The sequence below is a fragment of the Lolium rigidum genome, chromosome 3 (assembly GCF_022539505.1).
Source record: "Lolium rigidum isolate FL_2022 chromosome 3, APGP_CSIRO_Lrig_0.1, whole genome shotgun sequence".
Taxonomy (NCBI): Eukaryota; Viridiplantae; Streptophyta; class Magnoliopsida; order Poales; family Poaceae; genus Lolium; species Lolium rigidum.
This window is the reverse complement of record NC_061510.1, coordinates 223000457-223013890: the sequence shown is the minus strand read 5'-3', so window position 1 is coordinate 223013890 and position 13434 is coordinate 223000457. Positions and strand designations below refer to the sequence as shown.

Sequence of the window (13434 nt, the reverse complement as noted above, 5' to 3'; positions counted from 1 at the left end):
GTACCATCTGGGCTCAAGCCCAATCCAGCAGCAGTAACTGGGCCATCCGCCATATTGGCACCCGGAGAGGCCCCCAGAAGGCCCTGCGGTCTCCATCTCCCGGGGTCAATGATATGCCCACCGCGCGGTCGCAGCGGCTCCGGTGAGCTCAGGCGGAGCGGCTCGCTGGCCGGTGCAGTAGAGTAGCAGAGCTCCTCGATCGAAGAAGGGAAGGGAGCCGACCTGATCGCAGCCGAGATGTGCGTCGGCCTCGCTCCCCCGCCCGTTTGCCGGCGTCCATGTGGAGCCTCCGCGCTGAAGAGGGAGCTCGGTGGCAGGGGCCTTGGAGGGACGCGGACGTCATGGCGAGGAAGAGCAACAGGGCCGCCAAATCCAACTGATTCCTTCTCCCCAAGCCTTCGCGAATCTACCACGAATTCCGAGCGATCGAGAAGGAGAAGGCGTCCCTTGGCGTGGTGGATGATGAGGACTCCGTCGAGGAAGGGGTGGTTCCGGCCGCTGCCGGCGAACGTCCGGAGAGCGTACGTGACTCGCCAACTTGAGACGGAGGACGAGGACGCCATCTGTATCCGTTTGATCAGAGGCTATTTCAATGTATAGAGAATATGCTGTACTATGAAAATAGAGGGAACAGTTTTTGAATTTTCGTGGAAAAGCCGTAAACGGGTAAAACGGAATTTTCATGAATGTAAACGGAAACGGGGTTTTTATGGCATGTATAATGGGGTGACATCAGTATTTTCTTAGTTTAGCTACATAGAATTTTTGCTTAGTTGGAGGAGAGATAAATAAGAAAGAGAAGATTATCTTCCCTTAGCTAACACTACGGGAAAAATAGGCGTCGCCGTGCAGGCTTTCTTTGCCGTGTGTTCCTGCACGGTAAAGATTCATTTGTCGTGTGCACAGATAAAAACGCACGGCAAAGATCTTGGCCACGGGAAAGATAGACACGAGCGCACGACAAAGATATGATTCACGGCAACGACGGAAAAGACCGCACGAAAAGAAAGGTGCACGACAATGGCCCAACACACCGCACGGCAAAGATTCAGTGCACGGCAAAGGCGTTAGGCATTGCCGTGCAACGTTGGCGCACGGCAAAGCAGCTTTTGCCTAGTGTTTTTAACAAACGCACGGCAAAGGAGGCTTTGCCTAGTGTAAGCGCACGGCAAAGATGTAAAAACTGAATTTCTTCTCATCTCAAAAGGTGTGGCGTGGTATAGTTATCAACAAACAAACACTTAGCCTAGTGGCAAGGTCGCATGCTTTCTCTACTCTGCGTCCTAGGTTCGATTCCCAGACCAGCCGGCATTCTTTTAGATAAAACATGTTTGGCACACGGCAAAGAAGCGACATTTGTCGTGCGGTGTCGCACGGCAAAGCATTTGCCGTGCAACATTAGCGAGTCACACGGCAAAGAAGCCTTTGCCGTCAATGGCATTGCCGTGCGACCTTTGTCGTGCGGAGTCGCACGGCAAAGGCTTTGCCGTGCATATAGGGCCCTTTGCCGTGCAAATAATTACACGCCAAAGACATATTTTCTCGTAGTGTAAGAGATCATCTCTTGGAAAATAAGAGAAGACTATTTTATGCGTTATATGATATGTCTTCCCGTAGCAAATTAATTTCTTACTAAAAGTTAATTATTTATTATTAATTGGTAGGGATGAGAATAAGAGATAATGCATTGTATGACTTATCTTTACAGCTTTCTCTAGATGATGTGGAAGGCTAAGAGAAGGCATGTCTTCTCTATCATTGTACATGCCCTTAGAACGCAAGCGTATTTTGCGGTGAAAGAGACGTGTATGTGACCTTGTCAAGCCGAACGTGGTATATTTGACGTGGTATCACTCGATTACGGCCGTTTTCACTCCGTCTTTACTCCTTCAATATAAACACACATCTGTAACCAATATAAATACATGCCAGCCGAGTTCTACAATCATTCTATATCGGATTTTGCTTAGTTTCACGAGAGATAATAAAGAGAGAAGGTTGGCAGGAAGGCTGCGTCGCGAAAAACAACAACGAACCGTCTATTTGACTTAGCGGTGGTAGGCAATGTAATATTGCAAATGGTGTAGGGGTAAAATCGGGGGAAAAGGACGGACTCCGAGAAGGCTTAACTTCATTATTATTAGGTAAAGATAAAGAAATTGCTAGAAGTGGTGGTGGTACATCAAAAAACCGACATCGTACATCATAAAAGACCAGATCAATCGTGGTAATCGTTCGTCGAACGTAAGAAAGAAACCAGCCCCAGTTCCATTGATTAAATCAACTAAACCTGGCAAAGCAGGTTTATACAACACACAAAATCATGTCTAAATAGTCTTTTAACGCCACAACTGACATGAAGAAGAAAGCTAGCTAGCAACAAAATTAATGGGTATTAATTATCTCTTATAGCCATGCCTAGAAATTAATGATTATTAATTATTTTTGGTAAAATTATGTTGCTAGGGGAAAACTTGTAGTACGATGGAGAAAATTGCTTTGTTTATTTTCTAAGAGATGATCCTTTAGCAAAGAAAATGCAATGGTGGATCCCGTTGATTAAAAAAAAAAGATAATACAATGTATGATTTATATCTACCGCCTTCTCTAGATGTGGTTGGGTAAAGGAAGTTATGATTTTTCTATTATTATATATGCCATGACGAGGTTAAACCGTGCTTCTCCTATCTCCAAGAGCATGATAGTATGATAGATCATATTCTGGCCCAATGTGTCTATGCTCTTGAGACATGGTTCACCTGTTTCCAAAGGGCTGGAATTGTTGTTGTCATTCCGGAGGTGAACGAGACCTGGGAGTCCTAGTGGATCAAGGAACGGGACAAGTTCAGAGCTTTCATTATCTTCATCGGCTGGTCTTTGTGGAAACAACAAAATGCAAGAGCCTTTCACAATCTGAACCAATGTTCCCCTCTTCTGGAGGCAAACCGCATCATAAACGAGTATTCTAGTTGCGAGAGAGTAGGCTAGACCGCTAGAGTTTCTGTGGAGTGAGTTGTACTGAGCCCCTTGTTCAGTTGTTCCCAAGGTAGTTTCAGATGTTGTAATCTACTCCCTCCTTTCTTAAATAGGATGCATATAGGTTTTTGGTCAAAGTTAGAAAATTGAAGTTAGAGCAACTGTATAGGAAAAATTATCAATATTTCTAATCTCAAATCAATATTGCTAGAACCATCATGAATTCATATTGTGTGCATTTAGTACTATAGATGTTCATATTCTTTTCTACAAAGCTATCGTATGCCAGGCATACCACTCGTAGAAAAAAAGAAACGCAAGTAGGCTTTGAATTTTGAAGTTCACAATTGAATTGCATCTTTGTAAAATTGATCATTAAGAGCGAGGCTAAGCTTTGGTAGGAGTTTTGGATCACCTAGGAGAGTAATCCAGTGTCAAAACTCTTCTCCTTAATTAATGGATGGAGGCCACATCTTTTGCCTCCCTTTCCAAAAAAAACTGATTTGTCACTCTGTAAATTTGTATTTGTCAATTTCAGCGGAACATGGTCACTCTCCAGCTCAGCTAGTTAGCCCAATAAAGGGAAAATGGTTTCAAAACCAAAATCAGATAATAGTAAGCAAAAGAAGATGATGCAACAGAATTCCCATGTGTCTACAAACAGTAATTGTCAGGAACTTACAAAAGGGCTCAACAGGGCTCAACAGGTCATACAAGACTACAGGAGGCATAAAAATACAACTGAGTGATACACCTTATGATATTTCCAGGCAACAACAGATTATAAGTCATGTTCAATATCAACAGCCTTCACGCTCAATATTAACATATGGTGCCAGTTTTCTTTTTCGCCGGGTCACGGGAACATGCCTTCGAGAAACTCCTCAAAGTCGTCATCTTTGTTGCCCACTTTCCTGTTCAAAGTCCCTTTGAGATCTGCAGGATTTTCCACACGTTAGGTTTATTGCTAATGCCTTTCGTGATACTTTAGAACATATACAAGCAAGTAGCATGCAAATGATGCCAGCCAGCACGACTTTGGAGGATAGATAAATACAGATTGGAGATACTTCACATTACATTATTCCGTTCGTCTACCAATGAAAATATGTAAACATCTTACATGCTGACAGCAGATACCAAATACTATAGCAAATCAACTGATGAGATATTATCACAGCACAAGATAGTAGTAACTCTTATGTAATGTCCCTAACCTGAGACCATATGACCGTAGGACGTACACATGAATACCCCAGGAAAAACAACCAGATAAACATGTGTGTGTACAGAATAATCCACAGGGCCCAACAACGGAATAGGTTAAGTAAAGTACAACTACATACCAATAGCATTTGAATTTTTACACACACACAAAGATCTACTGTTTCAAGTACTACAAGCACTTTATCACTTTAAAAGAAGTTAATTCAATCAACTCTACCTTTTTTCTTTCTGCTACGTTTCTTTGATGATTCGTCTTCTGTGGTATCTTCACTTTCGTCGTCATGTTCTCTACAGTGTGAACAATCATGTCAGACACCATGATGTAATAAAATACCGAGGGTGCACGGAAACTACAGGTACCTCTTTCTCTTGTCCCTTTCTTTCAGGTCCTCTTCAGCAGAAAGTTTCATTTCCTTTTCTTTCTCTTTTTGCCTCTTATGGGCAAGCTTTTCTGCACATCTTTCATAATGTACAGCAATCAAGCTAAATAAATAATCAATTGGGTGTTTTCTTGAACAAAAAGAAGACAAGAGGAGACTAGAAGCGAGCAAAACCGAGCAAAGAATGTAGTGGGTAAAAACTGGGTTCGCATAATTTCAATGGACTAGCTAACCTCTTGCAAGCTACCAACTTCACAAGTGCTTGTTTCTGCTCCCCTGCTTCGATATAAGAAAAGTTCACCTGAAAAAAACATTTAAGTATGCATATACAATAAAGCGAAGTTACTAAATGAACAAAAGGATTTCAAGTATTGTTGCACCAGCAACGAGAGAGAAGACTAAATGAACATACCTCATAACTACCCAGCCCAACATTTTCATCACACTTCCTATTGCCGCAGATAAACTGCCCTGTGTAAAAGCATTTGCCAGCCATCGGTAAGGAATTTATATGATGCTCATAAAGCAGTAACATACCAAGTTTAAAAGATTCCCTTAAAAGAATGGGCAACCCTGATAAAGAAACTCAGCACTATTCTATTTCAGAGTGTTTTGTGCAAGACATAACATGTATGTCAAGAGCTGCATCTAAGAATATAGTCCAGCTATCTAACAATCCAAACAGAAGAAACTGTCAGCTTGGGTAAACCTTAAGCATAGTTTTTTCTTTACGATGGACCTTAAGCACAGTTCCTTCTAGTTCCATCTTTTACTTCCATCTTCTAGGTTCGAGATTTAAATCCAGATGGTTCATTATAATACTCAATAGCAACAGAAATGCATGTACCATTTAAATTTCAGTCACATTTCAGGTTAATCCTTGTACATGGAATCTTAACAGATGAGAAATACCTTTTCCAGATATCACTTCCTTTTCTGTTCTCCATCTCAATCCAATCTGCAAAAAAAAAAAAAAAAAAAAAAGACTTTGCAATTCATTTTCAAGGATAAGACAATTTCAACAACAAAATGAGTTCTCCAGTTCGTTCCTACTTACTAAGGACAAACAACATGATTTCAGCTAATAAAAAAGTTAACTCACATATCTATGTGTGCATTTGTGTGCTTGTCGGGCCTTAGCATGCAATGAAAACATCGATGTGCTGGTAAGCAATATTCTCTGTGCGGTTCCATGACCACAAAACATTTTAGTGCTGTCCAAGCACACCCCATCCAATCTTATGAATATGGAATAAATGACAAAAGAATATTACAGTTGGTTGAGTATTGTTCTTTTCTTTTGATGAAGATACTTCTAGAAGTCAAGTCATGCTGTGAGTAGTTCTCTCTCGTCCACGGCACTCAAGAGTAACAAGGAGAAATTGCAGAAAAAGAGCACCATACCCAGTAAAAAGACAAGACTGATTAGCGCATATTGCTATGAATCATAGCACCATACCTTGCCTTTTTTATACTGGGACATGTCAGCAATGCAATACCTATATCAAGTTAAGTATTCTAGGCAGAATAAACTTAAGGTCAATAACTGTACAAGAATAATAGATCACACATTGAAGACAATCTCAATGCATGCAAGGACCTCGGACAACAAATCTATGTGAAGGATTTTATGTTCCCATTTTGTAAGGTAGGACTTCAGAACTTCATAGTCATTTTAAATTAATATATTGCTGTTATATTATTGATGGCAATGAAATATCAGAAATGAAGAAACTTTATAAAGGCATGCAATATTCACATGAACAGTTTTCCTTCGCAATGAGTCTTATGTAAAAAAATTCAATGGGAGCATTATGTACAGTTGGGACAACCACGAAGTATATATTGACAAGACAGATAAAAAGATTATATATATGTATATACTGTATTGTCTTAACATCGTGTCCATATGCATTATTCGGTTATTCCTACTTATATTAGGCACTTGGATTTGCAGAGTTGAGCTAATTAAGCACTTGGATAAAGATCTGCGGATGTAAGAAACCTGTCCGATATTAATATATACTGTACACTCTTCCACACATAGCTGAACATCTTACTGTACACAATGATATAAGAAAAAATGTAACGTATTAATGTTTCTCAGAAGATAAAACAATTTAAATACCACGTCTACTAAAAAGGATACTCCTTAAAAAGCTTGTCATAGTAACGCTTGACTAGCCTCTTCCCCCAGGTAGAATCCACATCATCTTCGTCAGAAAGAATAAATCTTTTACAAAATTAAAGAACGGATTACTAAGTATTCAACAAACCACTAGTACATATTTTACAATGAATAGTTAACAAAAGTAGACTGGACAATGATGGATCTCACCTGTATCCTTCTCTCAGTGTATCTTTATCAGTTTTGATTGGTAAACTGTTATCAACATTCTTCCCATGGCCATAAAACTGAACTGTTTAACAAGTTAGTTTTTTTTTCAGTGGTACATCTAACATGCATCATAGAAGGAAGGAAGATGGCATCTATAATTCTACATCAACATAAATACTAAAGCCAGTCGCTGAAAGAGTAAATTTGTAAAGAAAAGTGCGATACCAATTCTTTCTACAATGAGGAGGGCTGTGTGTCCCTTATTTCACAATTTTCTACATGGAAATTCATTTTCGTTATTCTCATGCATTGTATTAGTAGCTTTCCCCTATGTCTACAGCAAAGTCTTCCACTTGTATTCAACAATTAGCAATTCAATATGCCCGCCACTCACTTGTTGAAGAACCCAAAAAAAATCCGAGACAGTTTTTGTATAGGTTAACAGTTCCAGAATGTTCTTAATCCAATTAAAACTGAACTGACAGACAAATATCAACATTGTTCATTAAACTGAGAACCAGGATGTCAATTTCCAAGTGAAAAAAAAAATGGCAAACTTGGTTCTGTCTCACACCAAGATAGACAGCAAGTCAGATATATCATCTTATAACTATCCATAGTAAATGTATGCATGACGGTAGCCCCCAATTCTTTCTACAGTAGAGGGGACTGTTCATCATCCAGTTGCTTTTGGAAACCAAGACAAAGCAAATAAAGACTCATTATAAGCCAGAGTCCCGGTTTCCTTTTGAAGCGGTGGGGGCTTAAAAGGTATTCCTAAAGCAAGCTCCTCATACCATCTATCTGACTACTGATTGTGAGCAAACAATAAAGGAAAAAATTGATACCCAACAGTTCAAGCAGATTACAAAGCGTGATGGTTACTCAATTACATAAAAGTTCAGATAATTAGTTATGTTAATTACAAAGAGTAAGAAGTCTGCCACAAACATTATTAGAGCATCATGACAAGTACTTCTGTAAGTACTGCCGCTTATCCTGACAAAAGATGGAACATTACTGTTGCAAGTTACATATAGAATATAGATAAATTAGCTACTTATTATCCATGTGCGGACAAACATAGTTAGGCCCTATTTTTCCTACAGTAGAATAGACCGTTCATTATTTGGTTGTTTCTGGAAACAAAGACAGAGAACATAAATAGTTCATTACAGGCAATTATCCTTGTTTTGTTTTCACTGTGGAAGGTCAACTTTGTGACCTCTAAAATGGGAGATCTCTTTGCACTGGAACTGGAAGAGCTAAATTCAGTGTGGTGCAATCATTATAAAGAGCTCTCACTTGAGACCCAGAACTTGAAATCTGTGGACTGAAAGCTCAGAGAGGAATATGATGTTCTCTGCCATCCCCAAGCAAGATTCATTGTACAAAAACTTTGAAGCTGGTGATCTCATGTCCAAGTTGTCGTGGGAGATCTCCGCTAAGGCCTCAATGCAGGAAATAAGTTCCAACTACTTCAAAAAGGCTACCATTCCATAGCAACTAGTATTGCATCTTCTTCAGTGAAGGATCACTCCTCTCAGCTAGGCATATAATAATTGATGACCAGCCATTCAGGCTTGGGGAAATTGGTACAGCAGCAGCCAATAACAGTATAGTTGGTAATTATTTGAAGATATCTCAAGTTAGGTAGCTGCGCAACTGATGGAATGCATATGATTTGCAATTGATGAAGCTCGGCAATTTCACTGAAGACAAATAGGCACTATTAAGCCAGATGCAGATGTTAGCTATAGCGAGTTCCTTGAGCAGCTAATTCCTCCAGATAACCTGGAATATCTACATGTTGGGGGATTCTTTGGTCGAAGGTATTTCACTTTGGCATGATGGCACCCATTTATCTTCAGTTAAATTCTGAACTTGATAAGCTGCAAATCATGTGTGATATTTCCACCAGTTCAGCAGTTACCCAACCTGAGATATCTAAAAATAAATGGAGCAACTGATCTGAAATTGCGGGCCTTTATATTCCCCAAGCTTGAATGTGTCGGTCATCCATGTTATGCCTAACTGGGAGGAGCGATCCTTCATTGAAGAAGATACAACAGCAGCAACAAAAGGGGCTACTGCTACAATGCAGAAAGGAAAGCCTTGTATCCATGAATGCAGCAGATGCCTGTTTGAAGAAGTTGGAGCTTGCAGGCTGTCCTGAGCTGAGAGTTCTCCCATGGCAGAACCTCTCATTCAATTTGAGAGCATTATAATGTGTACATCTGTAGATGTGCCATTTATTTAGTGTAACAGCACAACTGCAACTTGACGAAGTTTGCGAGTTAAAAGTTTCATGGTCCCTTAAGCTCAGAGCTATGCTGGTGCTATTACATTTAATTAGGTTTGCCTAACATCACAGTTCATTTATCCTGCTACAATCCAATCTGTACTATTTTGCCCAACATCAGAGAAATAGGACCTCAGCGTCCCCAATCCAATCAACAAAAACTGGGCACAAGCATGGAACTCTTTAGCCGCAAAACAAAGTTAATCGTAACAAACTATACCATAGTCATTCATGAACTTCTTGTGGCGATCGTATGCATTAAGCCCCCGGATGTGCGACTGGTACTGCCTGCATCCACCCAATCCGAGAGGTCGGTTAGCCTTACAAAATATCAAATCACACACCTGAACTACTTCCTCAAATGACAAATAGATGGTCAAATAGCTAAGCTGAGCAAAAACTATGGTTAAACTGTGGTATTTACAACCGTATCGTCGAGAATTCGAATCTAAGCAAATCGATGTGCGCCGCACTAACCAAAACGAAAATGAAGCTCACTCTCCCGTGCCATATTCGATTGGTAGGTCAAATCACGCGCCTGAACTACTTCCTCGAATGATAAATAGATGGTCGAATAGCTAAGTAGAGCATAAACTACGGCTTAATAACTGCGGTATTTACAACCGTATAACATCAAGAATTCGAATCTAAGCAAATCGATGTGTGCCGCACTAACACGGGAAAGGAGAGCAAAACAGCGGAGGAAACTGAAACTGGAGGCACATAGAGAGTGGCAAAGGATGCGCACGCACGTCTTCCTCTCCTCCTTGTCGTAGATGGCGGATCTGAGCCGCCCCAGCGACGCCGCCATCGCGCTCCCCTTTGCCCGTCACGTCTGGTTTAGGTCTCCGGATGTGCTCCTTCGTTCGTCGGTCCTCCACGGGAATTTTAGGCAGTTTGTTGGCCTTGCCTTGGGTAGAAAGCCCAGGTTTACATTTGGGCCGAAACATTAGATGCTGTTGTGTTGTTGCAAGCCCACTGGCGACATTCTTTTTTTCTTTTATTGTTGATGCTGTTGTGTTGTTGCACTTGGGCCAAATCTGGAATACTTTTCAGTAAGAATGTCGACACCACCACTACTCAAGCTATCCAGCACATTTTACTTGTACCAAATATTGATGCAAACTTTGTGCACCTTGGTCACCCTCTTAAATCCCGGGAAAGATAGAAATGTTGCTTACAACTTTGTCATTGACAAATTTAAATCCAAAATGTCAACTTATAAACGGATCAACTCTCTCATGCAGCTAGATTAGAGTTAATTAAATATGCCTTCTCCTCTATCCCCGTCTACTACATGTCCAATATTCTTTTCACGAATTTGTTTATTGCAAAGCTCATTTCTATCAGTAGAAAATTTTGGTGGACAGGTATCAAAGAGAAATCAAATTCGAGAAGTCTTTGTCTTAGGGCTTGGAAAGACATTTGTTCCCCAAAAATGAAGGAAGGCTTGGCATTAGGAATTTGCAGGCTATAAATCAAGGTCTTATCTTAATGGTTGCTTGGAGACTTGCTGATCAACCAAACAACTTTCTTCATCTAGTCCTGAAATCAAAATATTTCTTTGATTCCTCGATTTGGCGTCCAAATTCAAATACCCCAAATCTGCCTTCTGGGCATCTATTCTCAAAGTTCTACCCATTCTGAAGGCCCACTCTTTTTATCAAATCACTATGGGCCAAATCTCTATCTGGAGCACACCCTGGTGTGAGGACTAGCCTCAAATCTACCACTCGATCTCTAATCATTCGGCCTAGCAACTACACCTATCCAGGCCAAGTCAAGGACTTATGGTTCCTTGAGCAAAAAAAACTTGAAATATTCAGCTTATTGACACTTTGTTTCAGGAACAAATGGCATAAGCAATTAAAAGGACTCCAATAATTTATACACACGATGAAGATTGCTTATGCTAGAAGCTCACATCAACAGACAAATACTACTCTAAAAGCGCTTATAGAGCATGTCTAGAAAGGTTGCACGTGCAAGGAGAACCAAGACCAAGACGGGTTAGTACTTACACTAAACAACTCCTAAAATTGATTTGGAAAAAAAACATTACTCCCAGGGTAAAAACATTCGGGTGGAGAATTTTAGAAGAGCTATTCCTACAGGATCTAGAGCAGGTAAGTCTTTAAGTACAACAAGCATATTAGTAAGTTGTGTTGCAGGTGTAATTTGGAAGAATCGGACCACCATCTCTTCTTTCTTTGCGGATTTGCTAGAGCAGCTTGGTTCATGACTCCCTGGTACATAAGAATTGATGAAATTGCTTTTCCTTCAGACTCTCTCTCTCTCTCTCTCTCTCTCTCTCTCTCTCTCTCTCAAATCCTCAGCAAATTTCTTAGCATAAATCACCCTCATGGTTCTATGGAAAACATTCTTACCTTTATGTGGTGTATTTGGAATCAATGAATGAATGCTTATTGAACTCCCTCTGAGGGAGTACGTATCTAACAATTATATATGCACGCACAGTTTCCACTAGTAAAGAGGATTTGATTGGTATGTTAACTAGTCACTTAGCATGACAACATGTGAAGATGAGAGACGAGATCATGAGATTCTTTTGCTCAAGAAGCAAAGGTTAAACGTGATGTTTATCTGAAAGTGTAACTAGCTTCAGAGGTAACATTTGACATTGGCACTATCAAGGAGCAAAGGATATCCTCGCAGAAAAAAAAAGAGTGGCAGAAGAGACACATCAACCTCTGGAAAAAAGAAGAGACACACATCAAGTATGGATTTTAATTTCATGTTAGGTAATCAGAAAAGCTTTAATTAACTGTAAATAAATAAAAGTAAACAACATATATTACTATACACCAAATGAGCCCACATCATCAGACACCTGTTGCTAACCGATTAGATTGGGAACAAATCAAACAAATCATGTGACACGTCACTTCCTCCAATGAGCTTTCACATCATGTTGGTATCTGGCAATTGATAGATTTTCAGGTGCCTTTTCGTTGAAAGTGAATGGAGTAGAAGGAGAAAAGAAGAAGGATACTACAAGTCTACAACAGCTTTGATTAAGAATCAGACTATTCATGGCGTAGCTTTTTGTGAATCCACATTAGGCACTTTGTGTGTAAAGAGAACTTCTTTAGGTTGATGAGTCGTCACATCAAAGCTTGAGAGGTAGATAGAATGGAGCACTCACGAAAATTAAGCAAAGGGCGGACTTCGCTAGATATCTAGGATTACAAAACTGGATGCTATGTACTTAGATTATTGAAGCACTAAAGGTTACACAGTTGACAATATTATGGGCTCCTTTTGCACACCATTTTTATGCCCGGGTAATTTTATCAAAAATGGCTAGCATTACTACCTTAATTATTGCTGAAATAACCTATGGTATTAGATTTGATCGGTGTGCATAATTGTTTTGGATAAAGCAACAATTGTTGATTGTGTTTTTTTTTTCTCTCATACCTACGTACTTGTTGTTCAGTGGTGTGAGGATTTGAGCTTTCAGAGCTAGTCATGTAGTATATTTTAGACTCCATGTACTTCCAATTCACCCAGTTCTATGTTTCATACTTTGTAGTGTAAACAAATGACCAGGACTGACTTTCCCCCATCCCCTCTCTCGCGAAACCTCTGCCTTGAGAGTCGCCTTCTGCTCTACGGCTCCCCTCTCCCCCTCCTCCGGCGGCCTCGCCGGCCGGAGTGACTGGGAGAGGGGAGGCCGGGTCTTTGCTGTAGATAGTAGTCTAGTTGTAGCTGTGTTTCCCTTTGTGGAGTTTGGCGGTATGCCGTTTGGCTGTGTGTCTCCGGTGTCGACGAGCGGCATCCAGTGGCCGGCGATGGAGATCTCGGTGACGGCGGAAACGTGGAGTTTGCGGCTGTTTCTCGACCTAGCCATGGCGCAGCTCTTCAATAAGCTCGGGGTCAGACCTCTAGATCTAGATGTGGAGGTTCTAGCTAGTTTCAATCTGTCGATCTGTTGCGGGAGCTCAAGGTATGAGGCATCTTCTTCCTTCTCGTCATGGGGACGAGACCAAGGAGTCCCTCGTGTGCTTGAGTGCCTGGCGGAGAGATTGGCGACAGGGGAGCAAAGAAGCTGCTCCCGGGAGTACATTCACGGCAGCTCTGTGTCAGCTATCGTCCACGACGGTCGTAAGGCGACCACTCCCAACCTCTTCGTCGGTGTCGTTCACTTCGGCTGCCGACAGCAGGTTTTCATCAACCTCCAGGCCAAG

General features: G+C 40.8%; 1 protein-coding gene across 1 annotated transcript; it reads right to left on the bottom strand.

Annotated features, from left to right (window-relative positions):
• Positions 1–3687: 3687 nt before the first annotated feature.
• Positions 3688–10089, bottom strand: LOC124703048 (protein FRA10AC1). The gene is made up of 11 exons (XM_047235258.1): positions 9976–10089; positions 9444–9511; positions 6922–7003; positions 6733–6816; positions 6043–6082; positions 5496–5541; positions 4996–5054; positions 4817–4884; positions 4564–4662; positions 4421–4491; positions 3688–3912 (listed from the first exon to the last, which is right to left on the bottom strand). The coding sequence occupies exons 1-11, from the start codon at positions 10032–10034 to the stop codon at positions 3833–3835; spliced, it is 756 nt and encodes a 251-aa protein (XP_047091214.1). The 5' UTR covers positions 10035–10089; the 3' UTR covers positions 3688–3832.
• Positions 10090–13434: the final 3345 nt, after the last annotated feature.